At 35.0% G+C, this 17,576-nt stretch overlaps 1 protein-coding gene across 2 annotated transcripts in view; it reads right to left on the bottom strand.

Moving 5' to 3' along the window:
- The window catches only part of LOC108969794 (collagen type IV alpha-3-binding protein), a 29,838-nt gene extending 14,885 nt beyond the window's left edge, over positions 1-14,953 (bottom strand). Inside the window, exons 1-5 of one of the 2 annotated variants that reach the window (XM_018934720.1) lie at positions 14,173-14,953; positions 5,673-5,980; positions 5,532-5,616; positions 5,315-5,463; positions 484-544 (exon numbers count right to left, since the gene is read on the bottom strand). In XM_018934720.1, coding sequence (XP_018790265.1) covers positions 484-544; positions 5,315-5,463; positions 5,532-5,616; positions 5,673-5,980; positions 14,173-14,544 — 975 coding nt within the window. In that variant the 5' untranslated portion in view covers positions 14,545-14,953. The remainder of the gene's footprint in view (positions 1-483; positions 545-5,314; positions 5,464-5,531; positions 5,617-5,672; positions 5,981-14,172) is intronic. The other variant, XM_018934721.1, reaches the window with a different exon arrangement.
- Between the last annotated feature and the right edge of the window lie 2,623 nt (positions 14,954-17,576).

Here is a 17,576-nt window from a genome sequence, read left to right as displayed (position 1 = left end):
GGTTTCAGACAAGGCGACTCCCTATCGTGCGACTTGTTCAACCTGCTTCTGGAGAAAATAATTCGAGCTGCAGAACTAAATAGAGAAGGTACAATCTTCTATAAGAGTGTACAGCAGCACGACATTCTTTTGACAGACCGAAAAGGAGCTGCCTTTGTCTGAATTTGGTATCCCAAAACGGTCCAGTAATAAGTTATATATTTTTGAGTGCTTATTTATTTACTGATGATATTTGTTTATGAAGACGCATCGGCATTGGCCAAGAATTTTAAATTGATCAGACAATAAATAAGTCTTGCACTATATAAAATAGCTGCTCATAATATCATGAATACTGCTCATAAAACAATACTTAATCTTCCAACATTACTTTATTGATTAGCATGTTTATGGAATCGTTACAGAAATAGCAGAGATGTATTTTGAAATTCATTAAAAACAAAAGTTGATTACATAAATATTGCACCACCGCTTAACACTTACCTCTAAATCCGGTCCTGGATATGAAATACGTTTGACTTTTTCGATTTCGTCTTTGTATTTTCTGTAATATAGAAATAAACAAAATTGTGGGAGTATGTACTACTGTATATTAACTTACAAGTATCAAATCCTAAACAATTTTATATAAACATACACGACATATAACTTATACACTGACCTACATATATATTTCGCATAAGCTTTGTCAGAAAAGCCAAAATCATTATACGTGGTCATTATAGAAAATCCGTTCCGAAATTTTCATTGAGATAACTCAAATAATCGGCGATATATCCAGCACGAAGTCAACAGGAAGTGTTAAACTATTTATATGAGGTATATGGGGGCTCAGGGAAGTATTGACCCGATTCCACCAATTTTGGATACACAGATCTACTACTACAGGAAAACGATTTTGTCTGAACTTCTATTACGTATTATGTAAGATAACATTAGCCGATATTTTCGATAAAAATCAACTATAGATACTGGGAGCCACATACTTGGTACCTAGGGTCTTGAACAGTTTTGTTTGGATTCAAACAATTTTTTGTCATAAACTGGCATGCACTAAAGGCATTATTCGTGCAAAGTTTAATATATTAATTACATCTTGATTTGTGTATTTTAAATTATGATATATGGGAAGTAGACATGGTTGTTTTCCGATTTCACTCATTTTCACAGAGTGACATAGGAATATGAAAGGAATGCCACGTTCCAAATTTTGGCGAAATCGGTCAGTCGGGTCTCAAAATATGTAATTTCACCAAAAAATAAGGACGGTGCCACGCCCATCGTCCAATTTTTACCCCGGTCCCTATAAATTCTTGTTATAGCATCAATTATTGATTTATCGGGCATTTAGTAGTTTTAAACGGTACCGTATTTGGTTATTGTAGCTTAAGTAGCTTAGGACATATCCACATTAATACACACAGGTACCTCTTGCTATTGTGACCCCCTGTGCCAAATTACAGTTTTATATCTTAATTTAGGGCTTAATTATGGCACTTTATAGGTTTTCAGTTAATGGCGATTTGTAGGCGTGGCAGCGGTCCGATTACGCCCATCTACGAACTCGATTTTTTTGTACTAAGAAATCTGCATACGAAGTTTTATGATATCTCAATTTTTACTCAAGTTACAGCTTGCACAGACGGACGGACAGACAGCCAGTCAAACGGATTTCAACTTTTTTCATCACCCTGATCATTTATATAGTATATATAACCCTATATATAGCTCGATTAGTTTTAGGTGATACTTACAACCGTTAGTTGAACAAAACTATAATACACTGTAGCAGTCGGTTGCAAGAGTATAAAATTTTAGCATTAGATATTCTATTACTAACTAAAAGGACCAAATGTCCCAAAAGGGCTCTATCAACAAAATATCTAATGGCTCAGTTTTTGAGATATCGATCTAATATTTTGGACATGTCTATATCTCTTTAAGAAGCTTTATATAGCTGCCTTACAAATTTTGTCGATCAAAATTCAGTCTTTGTATGAAAAACTCTTTTTAATTTTCAATATATCTTCACGAAGTTTGGCATGAATATTTATCCAAAACAACGATACAATTTCCGAACAAATTGTTCCGATCGGACTACTATAGCGTATAGCTTCCTTATAAGCCGATCGATCAAAATCAAGTTCTTGTGTAGAAACCTTTTTATTGGTGAAGAGTATTCTAGCTTACGTGCACTCGAAGTTAAAGTTGCATACTTATTTTTGTCAAAATTAATACATGAAGGTCGCTTTGACTGCTATTCTCTATATATCTGAAGAACCGAACACGAAAAAAAGTCGGTAACACAACTATATTGCAACCTATATGCAATAAGCTATAAACTTTGTTCCGAAAATATTCTGGAAAGAGTTCATTACTATTTTCTAATACAAATAGGTTTCCACAAAAAATTTATTTCTTTCTATTTTTTTTTTGTAATCTCTATGCCGGAAAACTGCACTATTTCGATCAGATGCATAATGCAACCTGCAATATATAATAAGTAATTGCACAAAAAATTAAATCAAAATCAATTGTGCTAGTTAATATGTCATTGTAAGTGATTTATGTGAAATATAATTTTTTTATTATTGTTTTATTATATTTGTGAATTTTTTGGAAATTTTGTAAAATGAGTAGAAAGAGATTGTATCAAATGTGCTAAAAGAATAATCCGTTAGACTTCAAAGCTTTTATCAATTAAAAAAATTCTTATTTTTTTGTACAATTCACCGAAAGATCGAATAAAAATCGGTTTTTACTAATAACGTTAAGTCTGATCTGGCGATACTGTTTCATCTACGCTTTCTATTTCTCATATCTCTTTTATCATACATTTCTGTTTGTTATTATCTTTGTTTGTTAATACAGTAGAGTCCGGTTATAACGACTCCGCTTATAGTGTCCCGCCGGTTATTGCGACGAAAACTCGATGGCTTGGTTGGTCCCCATASAAACTTATATGAAAGGGCCTCCGCTTAGTACGTCTCCGCTTTTAGCGACTAACCGCTTATACCAACGAAATTTTTCAGAATTCAACCGGAAATAGCGACGAAAAAAAAATTCAGCAAAATAATGCCCACAAATTTAAGCATCAAACGACGTAATTAGAAATGTATGTATTTATCAGTGATCGTTGTTGTTGTAAAGGCAGAAATTCTGCCGAGTTGACAGTCCATGGCCGGATAAAAATCCGGGTCCGTTCCGGTTTTCGTAGACCCGATTGTCGTGGGACCGGTATTTATCAGTGATCGACACCCTTGCTTGTATGCGTAGCAGCGACACGAAGGCTCTTACACTCTCACTACTTTCTGTCAGTTTTAGCCGTCGCCTTAGCAACGCTGCTGCTAGAGAGAGATAGTCGAAGTGCAATGTTGATGTCATACAAAGGTTTACAGCTTCGTGTGCAGACCACATAGCCTATTCGATAGGATGTCCCGTTATATTTCTAGTTTCTTCTGCTTTTTTCCAATTTTCCATTTTTTTGAATGCGTAAATTCGCCAAATGTGAGTTAATGCACAAAATGCGCAATAAGGAAGTCATTCAGTTTAAGCTCGACACTTGTGCATTACACCCGCAAAATGTCTCAAAAACGAAAGTACTTGTCTGTTGAAGAAAAAATGCAAATTATTCGGCGCCTGGAAGCCGGTAAGCGCAACGTTTCTCTGGCAAAAGAATTCTGCCTGAGCCACACAACAATTGCCACAATCAAAAAAATAAAGAAAAAATTAAAGCGTTATTTAATAGTAATAWCTTAAAGCCGAAACGCGTCAGAGCTTCAACTCAAGATCAAGTGGACRAAGCATTGTTACAGTGGTTCATATTGCAACGCAGTCGAGGAATCCCATTAAGTGGTCGACTGCTTCAAAAAAAAGCAAATTTTTTCGCTAAGCAATTTAAAATTGAAAATTGTCAGTGGAGAATCTTTGTCTGTACAAAAAATCCATGTTAGCGAGTGGCTAACAAAGGTTTGGCCTATACTACGAAAAAATTCCACTGATGAGGAAATTTTTAATGCCGACGAAACTAGACTATTCTACAAATTAACTCCTGACAAAACATTAAAATTTAAAGGTGAGAAGGAAAATTATTTTAAAGAAATCTGTTTATTGAAATTTTAATTTATAGGTGAAAAATGCACTGGAGGGAAGCTGTCCAAGGAAAGGAGAACTGTGCTTGTTGCTGCCAATATGAGTAGTAATATTAAAAAGCATTTATTGGTTATTGGAAAATCAAAGCGACCTAGATGCTTTGAAAATGTTCAGCCTTTGCCTGTTGACTGCTATAGTAATCGCCGGTCATGGATGACATCTACAATTTTATTAATTGGGTACGGGTTTGGGATGCTGAGCTTAAAAAGCAGAAAAAGAAGATATTGCTATTAGTTGATAATTGTCCAGCCCATGCCCAAATTAATGACCTAACGAATATCACATTAGTTTTCCTTCCACCAAATACGACATCTGTATTACAACCAATGGATCAAGGCATAATTCGAGTGAAAATAACACAGTACAACAGCTAATCTGAGGGGTGAGAAATTCCAAGTCAGGGTGATGGTACTAGGTCAGTATAGTAAAACCCGCAATGGGTTTGGCGTTCGTATGTGTCAGTTTTTTTATGACCTTTTACATTTTTTCCTTATCTTGATGTTTTTTCGCTTAGTTGTAACATTTTCGCAAAAGCGACTGCAAAACAATCAAAAATTAGTGATTATTTAAATTAAGAATAAAAAGTAAAATAAAAGAAATTAATCTAGTTATATTAAGTTTATGAATATCCGTTATATACGACCTATTTTGAAAAAACAAGGTTATTGAATTAAATTTTTTGTTTTGATTTAAAAATTAAATTGTTTTATTTTTAAAAGCCTGGTCATTGCGACCTCCGGGTATAACGACGTAAAATCGTCGGTCCCTTGAAAGTCGTTATAACCGGAATCTACTGTATTTCGAAGTTACGGTATTTAAAATTCCTTTGTACTCCTATAAATACCGGAGGACAAGTATGTACGAAACCTTCTCTTCTCTGATTGTAACTCAGTGCTGGCGGTACTCATCGCAATAAAACATTGAGAACTCTACCCGCTGGTAAAATTAATTTCTTAACACTATCTAACTCGTCAGTGAGAGTATTAATAAGAAATATTTCGCATATTTTTATGTTTGAAAACGCAAATTTTCAAATGAGTACAACAATTCACAGTATAAAATCAGCAGTGCAAACTGCGCAGTATTACCAGCATTTACGGAACAACATGACAACCATAACATTCTTCCATACCTTTTGGGCTGCACATTGGTATGTACTCACCGATTTTGTTCTTCTGAGCGTTTCCTCCTTTCTATTTCTCGCTCTAATTTTCTTTTCCACAAATCGTCAGTTTCGGCAATAATTTCCAAACAGTGTTGAAGTGTTGTCAATACTCCAGAAGCCGTAGCACGAAATGTGATAGACTCTCCCTACCAATATATATTTTAGCTAGTATGAATGAGACTGACGAAAAATTTTGCTACTTTAACGCAATTACCTTAAAATCGATTGGCTTCAGACCATCACCCAAATCCAAAGGTTTTCCTGTTAACTTATTAACATCGACACACGCATCAAAATATCTGTATACAAAACGAAATTGCTGAAACTTGCATTATATAAATATGTTTTTACTAACCTTTGAAGAGTTTCTATCTGTCCGAAAAGAATGTCTTTAAACGTCTCTAATTCTCCAACTTTTTCCTTCAAGTTTCTTTGTGATTTTTTCAGACTACTGCCACTAGCTACAGACACTGTGTTAGATTGCAAAGATATTGCGCTTCCATGACGACGCAACGATGTGGTATCAGTGCTTCCTGACTCCTCTTTATACATCTGAAGTACTTCGACCCAGTGCATGCGATCTTCCGGTGTTTCCGCACGTAAGCACCAATTATTGTAATTGTTAACGACCACATCGAAGCGTAGTTCATCAGTATCGTGAGCCTATAAGCGATTTAAAATAAGGCAATTTAGATAAGGTAAATACAACTAATAAAGCTTTTGAATTGCACTAAGAGCTTAAGAATGCTATTAACCAAAACTACAATTGTTAAGTTTCTCGTCTTTTATGACAATATTCTTATAGTTACTTTAAATTATATTAAAAGTACCTTTTTTGCTTCAGTAAATTTTTTTTTTATTATTATAAGCATGTTTTTAAGGAATCTAGAAGTTGTTACAAGAAATATATATTAATTCTTCTAAAGATACCGCAAAATTAAGTGAAAGGTTAGTTATCAAAAACAAACTCAAAGATATGTATGCGAAAAAATGGTTTACATTACGGTAAATACACGTTTCTTACACGTTACAACATATAAAAAGAGATACATATGTATGTATACCTGAAGATTACTTTATGTTGTGCTAATTCAATAAAAATAAGAAAAAACGTTAACTTTGCTTGCACCGAAGCTAAATACCCTTCACAGGTGCATTTCTGTTAGTAACTATGTGTTCAGTTTGTATGGAAGCTATATGCTATAGTAATCCGTTCTGAACACTTTTTTTTTAGATTATATTGTTACCTTAAGCAGTAATCCATGCCAAATTTCGTGACGTTACGACGTCAAATGCGAAACTTTTCCATACAAGCCCTTGATTCCGAACGTTCGGCTTGTATGGTAGCTATATGTTATAGTGAGCCAATCTGAACAATTTCTTCGGAGATAACATTATTGTCTTAGAAAATAATCTATACCAAACTTTGTGAATATACCTTGTCAAATGTAAAAGTTTTCCATACAAGAACTTGATTCCGATCATTCAGTGTGTATGACAGTTATATGCTATAGTTAACCGATCTGAACAATTTCTTCGGAGATAACATTATTGTCTTAGAAAATAATCTATACCAAACTTTGTGAATATATCTTGTCAAATGTAAAAGTTTTCCATACAAGAACTTGATTCCGATCATTCAGTTTGTATGGCAGCTATATGTTATAGTGAGCCAATCTCAACAATTTCTTCGGAGATAACATTATTGTCCTAGGAAATAATCTATACCAAATTTCGTGAATATATCTTGTCAAATGTAAAGTTTTTCATACAAGAACTTGATTCCGATCATTCAGTTTGTATGGCAGCTATATGCTATAGTTAATCGATCTAAATAATTTCTTCGGAGATTATATTGTTGATTTAGAAAATAATCTGGGTCAACTTTTGTGAAAATACATTGTAAAATGTGGAATTTTTCCATACAAGAACTTGACTCCGATCATTCAGTTTGTATGGCAGCTATATGATATAGTAAACCGATCTGAACAATTTCTTCGGAGATTATATTGTTGATTTAGAAAATAACCTGTGTCAACTTTTGTGAAAATACATTGTCAAATGTGAAAGTTTTCCATACAAGAACTTGATTCCGATCGTTCAGTTTGTATGGCAGCTATATGATATAGTGGTCCAATATCAGCAGTTCCCGTAAATGAAAAGCTTCTTGAAGAGAAAATGACGTCTGCAAAATTTCAAAACGATATCTTAAAAATTGAGGGACTAATTCGTATATATATACTTTATAGGGTCTCCGACCCTTCCTTCCGGGTGTTACAAACTTCCTGACAAACTTAACCCATTCAAGACCAATGTGACTTAGACGTCACGACAACATAGACCTTCTTTATTTACCGTAAAAAAAATGGCTAAGGCAAATTTAATGTAAAATGCAACATAATCTCTTCTTAAGCAGTACGATTAAGTTTGCGTCAGTTGCAGTTTTGCTTGTGAATAGATGCTTTGACGTTAGTTTGGTTTTGTGTGTATATCGAAAACAAGAAAAATGTCGAGAAGGGCAAAGGCCAAAAAGTAAGTATGTATATTTTTTTTACTTGCGTGCAATTAAAAAAAAAATTAAGTATGTAGTATTACTAAAAAATATGTGTAGACAAATATTGCGAAATAAAAACTTACAAGTTATTGTGTTTTACTAGTGTCTGATTAAGTTTTTTATTGCTGTGACGTACACGTTACGTTGGTCCTAATACCCTGGTAGTATATATACTGATTTGTTTATATTATTAGATACTTCGAAAATACGGATGAAATGCTAGATTACCTAGAGAGTTTACAGAGTGATGATGAAGGTATTGACAAAGTGTACCTAGAGCCGCCCGATGAAGGTCAGGTGTCCGATGAAGATTCAGGCGTAGAAGACTGCGGCGGTACCATCGAAAATTTAAGCAAGAAGCAGTTGCAAGCGCCATGTGAATTAGTGTGTATTACCAACGACGATGACATATCTGTAGACGATGCACTGAACAATACGGATGACGATATTGCCAATTTAATTTTTAATTCTTCGAAATTCGTTTCAAAACATTGGAGCAAATTTATTGACAGAATCTCCATCTTTCTCAATTCAACGACCACCAGAAATTCTAGAGGAAGAATTAACTATGCGTACGTATAACAAAACTCCTGATAAAATATCAGTACGTAGTAGAAACAGAAAGACATAATACTTCGAAAAGAAACGGTCTTCGAGCGAAAATACAAAAAGTGCCGGCACCACAATTAACTTGGGTGCATCGCTGGTAAATCAAAACCTTTTTTGTTCTGAAAAAGCAATGCCTCACATATTTTCATAATGAACAAGATCTACCTTACGATGAGTCTATGGTTGTTGTTGTTTTATGTCCCCGTTAGGATGGTGGTATACCAGAAGTATATCCAAAAATGTACGGAAAGAACCCTGCGCCATTGTTTTCCATGCTTGATGATCTAAATGACGAAAAAAGGCAATTACCCTATTGCATATATTTTGATAATTTATTTATTTCAGTTTGTGTCTGGCTCGGTTTGAAAGAGCGGGACTACAATGGCACTGGAAAAATGTGAGAAATTATGATTCCTAGGTCTTGCCCTTTGCCTGATAAAAAGGCTCTAAAAAAGAAATAACGTGGACACATAAAAAGCATAAAACTGGAAAGTGCAGAAATATACACAACCAAATGGACTGACAAGTCTATTGTTACTGTAGCTTCAACGATTTGCGGAAAATATCCAGTGTCCAAGGTCTGTCGATATTCACGAGAACAACGCCGAAAAATCGACGTCCCCCGGCCATATGCGGTAGCCATGTGCAATGCTTCAATGGGACGTACAGATCGAATGGATCAGAACGTAAATGTTTACATAATTGCCGCTAGGGACAAAAAATGGTGCTTTTCGAATTCCGAAAAGTGAAGCAGAATGTTGAACGAAAGAAACGATGGCATCGATCACTTTGTGGAGGTAGTTCCTGGTAATAACTGTCGACGTTACCAAAGCCTGTGTACTAAATGCTTCAAATGCTATCATTTTATAAATGTTAACTAATCTTTTTTTACTCTTCCTTACTTTATCTCGAAATACGAATGTTCCTTTTTTATTTAAGTGAAATGTAAAATACAAAGTATGAGGACCAACGTGACGTATACGTCACAGGCTCCTGGCACGCCTCTGTGAACATTTTGATTTTTTCGGATTTTAATTTAGCAGGTCAAAATTAGTATGTCCTACAAATTTCAATATTTTACGTAAATTTTAAGCGTTCTGTCCTTTATGGGTTAATATACCCTGTTTAGGGTATAAATATAAGAGAGGCAGAAATACTAGCGAAGAGATGCTGCCTAGCAGGGATTCTGCTGAAAATTTTATCGGAAAATTAAGTAAGTAAGGTTAGCTTCTGTAAAGACGGGAATGGTTACCAGATATTAGATTACCGGGGTACATTCGAAATTTGAAGGAACAATTTTTCTTTTGAGTTGTTGAAAGCCGGCGGCGAGGAGCTTGAAAGAAACAGGTTCAAGCTGCTAAGCATGATTTGATAGAATGAATACATGCCCAATGATTTGAATTAACATAAGTGTACTCTGCCCTAACCACAAAACCGAGTTTCCAGTCTACTCTAATTATCAAACACCCTAACTCTAACCACAACCAGTAACTTCGTCAAAATGGGTTAAGCATCCGCAGACCCTAATACTGCCCACCACATCATCACCAATACTCCACACCTGGGGACACATTGGATTTCCCCATAGTAGATGTCAACTATCAAAAGGATGGGATCATCGCTGTTTTTACACATTCGCTTACACACTGCGCCGCGTCGACACCTCTATCTCTTTTATTTTAATCGATATCAATTCTGCGCGCTTCGTTCAACCCAATACGAACAATCAACAACCGAATACTGTTGTCGTCTGCACACCGAAATGATTCAAATCATTTATAAAATTACGTTATTTACATTTTTTAATCATATTGATTTTATATAAAGTGAAAAAATTACTTTTTTGCATTAATTGTTAGTCTTAACAGAGATGATGCTCCAGAGAAAAGTTTTTTCGACTCAAGACCCATGGGTAGACAACGGTGTACACGAGCGATGGATACTACTCTCAGTGCATTACCAACGAAACCAATAGCAAGAACTAGTATATAAAATTTCCTTCTCTTTATAATTATTTTTTGTGTTTATGTTTTTTATTTGGAGGGTTTTATATTATGTTAGGTTTTTTAGGTGAGTACATTGCAAAGTTGATAAAAAAAAAGGTGAAATGAAAAAATAAGTAGTCTATGATATATGGATAAGATGATCGAGCGGTCGAGCAATGATACCTATGCTTTCGTGTGGTTTTTGAAATAATAAACAATTTTTAATGAGTTTTTTTTGCATTTTTCAGTGCATGTGCCATATGGTCATGGCATCGCCAGGCAGATTAGGCCACTGCTATAAGTTGACTTGATTGAAGAATAATATATACTTATATACAAATAATACTTAATGCCTTTCTTTGTATCTAAACATTTTGAAGCTCACTCTCATTGTAAATGCAGTGTTTTTTTTTTTTTTTAAACTATGCTCTGATAAAGAAAACTTAATTCCAACCAATATCCAGGCACTCTATATCGAGCTACCATATCAGGAGGAGAATATACAAGTAAGTGGGGAAGATGATGGAGTATATAAACGTCCAGCACAACTTAATGCTGAATGTGAAAATGTGTTTGAAAAAGGTAGGCGAATCAGTACTTACGCTTGCGACCCATCGGATGTCGGGGACGCGCCCTTTTGACGATACTTTAAATGATTGTTGGTTAAGTTCATCGAAGAAAATTGGTCGCACAACTTTATTAAAATCTGAAGGTCTATTTCTACCCGCTAACAGGGACAGTCATATACTTGGCAAGCGCTAATTCGTTACCAGTGCTTACTATATTTCTCAAAACAAATTTCGAAGACTCATCTCGAGTGTCCCATGTCCCATGAACATTTTTAGAAGTTTTTTTTTAGAGATGACTTACTTAAACATACTCTAAGCATAGAATTTTTGCACAAATTTTTGCTTTATTTTAATGATATTTACAACTCTACTGAGACCTTTCGAGATGTGAGACTGCGAAGATGACCTTCAAAACATTATAGCTTAAGCTTAAATTAAGTATATACTGCACTTCGAGTCATCAATGCGAAAATACATGTTAGAGGAAATTAAGTATATATTGCACTCGAGTCATGAAATATAAAGTAAGGTTTGGCACATGCGCAGCTTCATTTTTGTGTATGATTGACGAGTTTTTGCAAAAAGAATTTTCGTTATCGTTTTATTTGACAATATTTCCACTGGAATACCATTTCGGTACAATTCGAGAAAACGGAACGGCAAAGAGGATATTCGAAGGGCGTGGAAATAGACATAACAACCTAAACAGGGTTAGACCACCGAAATAACAGCAGTTGGCCGGATGAAATCCGGGTCAATTCCGGTGCGCAGAACCAGGTGTTGTTATGGTTACGCCGACCAGACTTCGGACGCAACAAATTTCCGAAAATCACTGACCGCCATTCACAGTGGACTCCCTTGCAGTGAATGACGTACTCGGAGAAACGAGAGCGCAGCTTCGTTCTGGATACTGCAGCAGGTTAAGCTCCTACCTATCCAGAATAGTCTCCCACATATCCAATATATGTCCTGCGTGTAATGAGTATCCGCATGATACTGAACACCGTCGAAACAGCACGCTTCTTGGGCCTTCCGTTAGATCACGTCGACGACAACTTAACTAATTTTTACCATTCCAACGGCGACTATGTAACCGCTAAAACAACAACAGGGCGTAGAAATCAAAGAAGTTTTATCTGACAAAACGGGTAGATAATGATTGTTGTTGTTATTGTTGTAACAAATCTCCTTCGCTAAGACAGGACTGACCACCTTGTGATCCCATACGGAAGTAAGAGCGAAGTGTGAACAGCCTGCAAAAATGTGAGGAGGATTTTTTTGCTTTTCTTCAAGCCATATCACACATCCGAACATTTTATACGCTTGCAACTTGCAAGGTGAAAGCCAGGGAAATACTTTAAGATATACAACGTTAACCAGAGACTTGCAATGCAAACAATTTTATATATTTACTAGATATAACTCCTATACTGACAGACATATAGGATTTGATAGAAAAACGAAAATCATTGGAATTTAGGATAGTATCGACCAGATTTTATCTATTTTTCCAATGCCACATACTATTAACCAGTCAATCGGATGTTCAAAAATCCTGATATTTGCTATAAAGGTATATGGGGCAAAAGGAAATATTGGTCTGATTCAATCCATTTTTTACATGCAGACATACCGTTGTCAGAGAAAGATTATGTCTGATTTTCAATTATATATTTCACACATTGAATAATATTTTCGATCAATAGTCAACCATAGGTAGTGTGGTTGTTGCTGTTGTTGTTCTAACGGTTATCAGTCCCCGTTAGGATGGTAAGGGTTATCCATGTTGTCGTCGACGTCATCTAGCGGGAGGCCCAGGAAACGTGCTGTTTCGACGGGGTCGGACCAAATGGGAAGGGTTATTAGATGAGTAGGGTTGGCAGGGCATGTAAAGAGGTGGCCAGTGTCTTGCGGAGATTCATTGCATGCAGGACATATATTGGATATGTCGGGGTCTATTCTGGATAAGTATTGGATTAACCTGCTACAATATCCAGAACGAAGCTGCGCTAGGATTAGGTAGTGGGGTCGAACTAATCGGTATCTAGGGACTTGAACATTTTTAGTTGGATTTGAACAGTAAGATAGCATACAAAGTTTCATCTCGTTTTTAAATGCTTCTTGATTTGTGTACCGAAAAGTGAAAGAATTAAGTGAAATTTGAAATTGTGCTATATGGGAAGTAATCGTGGTTGTACTCCGGTTTCTCCCATTTTCGCACTGTTACATACTAATTTGAAACCAATGCCACATACAAATTTTGTTAAAATCAGTCTGTCAGGTCCCAAAATATGAGATTCCCCTAAATTGTGTGCCCTGCCCATTGTCCAATTTTTACATCGGCTCTCATAAAGCCCTCCCACACCACCTTGTAGGTAAAATTTAAAGAATCTGGCGTATTTAGTTATTGTGTTTTTGCGTTTTTAGTAGTTTTGAACAGGACTGTTGGAGAGTAAGCGGGGTTATCTCCGATTTCATCCATTTTCACACTGTGCGTAGTTCTTATAAATCTTATAATATTTGAACCGACAGAGTTTGGTTATTGTAGCTTTATTGTTTTAGGAGATATGTACATTCAACTTATTAGAGGGCAGGGCCACGTATACTTTGTCAAAAAACTTTCCACATCTGTGGCTATTGCGATGCCTTAATTTAGTGGTTAGTTATGGCACTTTACATGTTTTCGGTTAATTTCGATTTGTACTAAGGAACCCGCATACCAAGTTTCATTAAGGCATCTTAATTTTTGCTCAAGATACAGCTTGCACGGACGGACGAACGGACCGGGAGACAGCCATCAGGATTTCAATCAACTTTATTCCTGATCATTTATATATACATGACCCTATATCTATCTCGCTTAGTATAACCATTAGGTTAACAAATACAATGAAGCAACAGAGTTTAAAAATATAAGTGTAAATTCCTTAAAAATCGAAAAAACACGCTTTTTAAATTGTGAATTTTTGAATTTTAAATGCAAATATCTTAAGGGCGACTGTATTATAGAACCGGAGACTATCTTCTATCAGCAATTCATTTAGATCTAGTAGGAGGTACACCTTTTTGTGATTACAAATAGCACGATTTCAAACACTATGGCTAGGTTTGTATGTTTGAAGTTAATAATAAACTTACTTTGATTGCAGCTTTACTCAGAGATATAGCTCCACGGCAACCAAGGTCTGACTCCGACTCTGACTTATAATAAGAAAGAGTGCCATTCTTCAGAACTATATAACGTGGTTGCCAGCCATATATATAATTTGTCCATTTGCTGAGATAACCGCGGAGTTCGATACTGTTATCTAAATATTCATTATCTGAATCATCACTTTGTGAACTAGTATCAACGGGATAAGAATTACGTATCGTTCTGGGATCTAGTGACTTAGGAGGTGTCGAAGACAATGTTCCGATAGTACTTGCTAAAGTATTTGAACTTATGATTGTTGAATAAGAGGATACTCTTGATTTTGTCTCTGATTCTGTGATTAAGTTATCATCCATTTTATTGCTTGTCAAGTAGCTACGATTTTAATGGAATTCTTATATGCTTGTATATTTATCCACCTCATACACGTTTCACAAAATCCGATTTCGATTCAATTAGATGGTGCACTCGAATGAAAATGTATTTAAAGCAGGCGTATTTTAGATATTATTTTATGCAAAAGATATGAGTTAACCGGGATACAATATATTTAAAGCTTTGTTTAGAGCATTTATAAAAACTTATCAGGGATAATAGAAATTAAAACATAGGGCACATGATTTACTTTAAATGTCATATCATCTTGCAACTCTTTATTACTTTCTCACACACGACATTTTTAACTACACCGTTGAGCTAATTCTTACACGAAAACATGATCATCACAAATTATAAAAACAAACTTCAGAACCTGCAACAATAATAATTCAGTGTTACAAAAGCAATGAAATATACGTGAAACCAACTTGTAGAAACACCGGGTGCCTACGTAAGTAACAGGGTGGCAAATAAATTGTGCTTCAAAAACTTTAGGGTGTGAAATCTATTACAACTACATTAGATTTATTTTTTTTATTTTTTTCAATTTTATTTCATTTGTGAAAATTGTGTTTAAGTTTTTAAATAAAGAGATGATTAAAACCAATATATTTTTTCTAAGTAAGACAAAAAATTTCGTCTAGCAATTACGTTTTATATGCCATGTTTATATTTAAAAAACAAAAAACACATATATCTCAAAATTATTTTTTTCAGTCACTTAAGCCATGCGCTTTATTGTTGAATATTTTTAATGCGTCTAGTTTAAGGTTAAACTTCGTTTATAGGTACCAATATCCTTCTGTGTCATTAAGCCTTTTGCAAAGTTTCATCTATATTCTAGCAGAGTACTTTTTTTATTCATTATGAAGTAATTTCTAAAAACTTCGAAAATAATTTAATCATTATTTTTTAGAACGACTGTCAATCCATTAAAAAAAAATCCACGATTCATTGAACTCGCCCCTTTACATTTCCTTGTTCTCTCTCAAGGAGCCTTACAGATGTAAAATAATTTTCGAGGTACATGTACTCATCCTTTCCGCATTCGTCTTATGTGAGACACAAAACCAGGAATAAAGGGATGTTCAACTTATTCCAGTGTGAGAGCACCTCAAAATTAGCGTTTTTTATAACATTTTCCATTATGACCAGATTGGACAAAATAATAATTTTGGGCATTTGAATTAAAACAACCCACATTTAGTGCGAATAAAAATTACTATATACTGGTTATTTATTATATGGAGAAACTATTTAAATTTTTTTAAAGTATATTAGAATAACTGATATTTGACCTTTCAATGCCCAATAAAAGGATTTAATAATTTTCCATTGAAAATAACACTATAATGCTTCAAATTACAAAACCTTTCATCAAATACCTTTAAATTTCACAAATTTATTTAATTTTCATTGTTTTACATTTTTTATAAGTGGTATTGAACGATGCAACGTATCCCTCCGTTTACATATTTTTTTGCTAAGATTTCAATCTGGCCATCGCTCGTTTCCAATTGTTAAACGTCAAAACCTCCTGAACTCGATCAACTGTCAAAGTTTAGGTGGTTTTGACGTTTAGCWATTRTTYTYYCACTTCCAGTGAGAGAGGAGTTAAACATCTCATTATCTCTGCACAAAACCATTCTTTCCCCTTCCCCTTACCCTCTCGCACTTTTCTTCAACAGCTGCATCCTTTCTTTAATGTATTGAAAATAATTTATGGTATCGCTTAATACTCTTAAAACTAATCATAGACTCATCAAATGATAATTTCTTTGTTCCATGATATACTTAGCTGCTGAGAGCGATGGTTGAAAGCTTTAATCCAAAAAACCGAATTTTATATTTTTTCAGGATTTTATATTTTTTATCATAGCATCTGTTCCGTGACATTGATTCCAATATTGTAGATTATGCGCTATTCACTAAATCAATACACTCGATGGCGGCAGTACTGTTAAACAATTTACGTACCAGTATGATCAAGTAAACTTTTTAAAAACTACTTTCCAAATAATGTCAATATCAAGACAAATTGGTCTCTCAGAATGAACAGACTTATTTCGGAACAACACTTAAAATCGTGCAAATTTAATACCAAAATAATGGTTCAATTCGCGTGTTACATCCAATATGCGGTCGACATAATCTTCCAGCAGAGTCGAAAATTCTAGCAACCATGGATCGGTTTCGCACCATATTCACCCTTTTTGGATAATGCGTATAGACGATGTATAGTTCGCACTGAATACGCTTTACTGCTGTAGAGCAAAATATCGTATAGCTCGTATTGGGAGCATTCACTGACAGCGCGAAGCATGTATGGATACTCGACTTTAATTCTTGCAAAAGTTGGAGTTTGTAAACTTGCAACCAACGCTCCCCTAAATCTCCCTTAAAAAGGGTTGGCACAGCCCCAATTTCTGTGCGCGATTGTGAACACACTCATTCAGGTCTTCTTCGATATTCTGCTCTACAGCAGTAAAGCGTCTTCGGTGCGAACTATACGGCATCTATACGTCCATTTTCCAAAAAAGTGATCGTGGTACGAAACCGATCCATGGTTGCTAGAATTTCCGACTATGCTGGACGATTATGTCGACCGACTATTGGATGCAGAGCGCTATGCGTCGCGTGAACCGAAGGAACCGAAGGGTATCCGTATTGCCTCATTGAAAACCATTTGACTAAACATGTACCAGTTTCTTGTATTTAAAAGATCCAGTTGGTTGACCAATTGTTCTTGATATTGACATTATTGGAAAGAAGTTTTTAACAAGTTTAAGTTGTTTAATAAGAGCTGACACACTGTGTCTTGATATAGTGAACACTGACTAGGTCAAGGGTCCAAGCTCTCTATACAATAAAGAAGTTTTTCTGTTTTATAAATGTGCCAAAATTACGCATTACTCGTTTTGCAAAGTAGATTTTTTTAACAATATTAACGTTATTATTTGCTTTTATTATATACAAGTACACAATATGTGTATAAGAACAATAAATACTA

Source organism: Bactrocera latifrons, unplaced genomic scaffold, assembly GCF_001853355.1.
Source record: "Bactrocera latifrons isolate USDA-ARS-PBARC rearing strain unplaced genomic scaffold, ASM185335v1 scaffold_265, whole genome shotgun sequence".
In the NCBI taxonomy this organism is placed as follows: Eukaryota; Metazoa; Arthropoda; class Insecta; order Diptera; family Tephritidae; genus Bactrocera; species Bactrocera latifrons.
The sequence above is the reverse complement of the archived record's forward strand: the minus strand, read 5'-3'. Positions and strand labels throughout refer to the sequence as shown.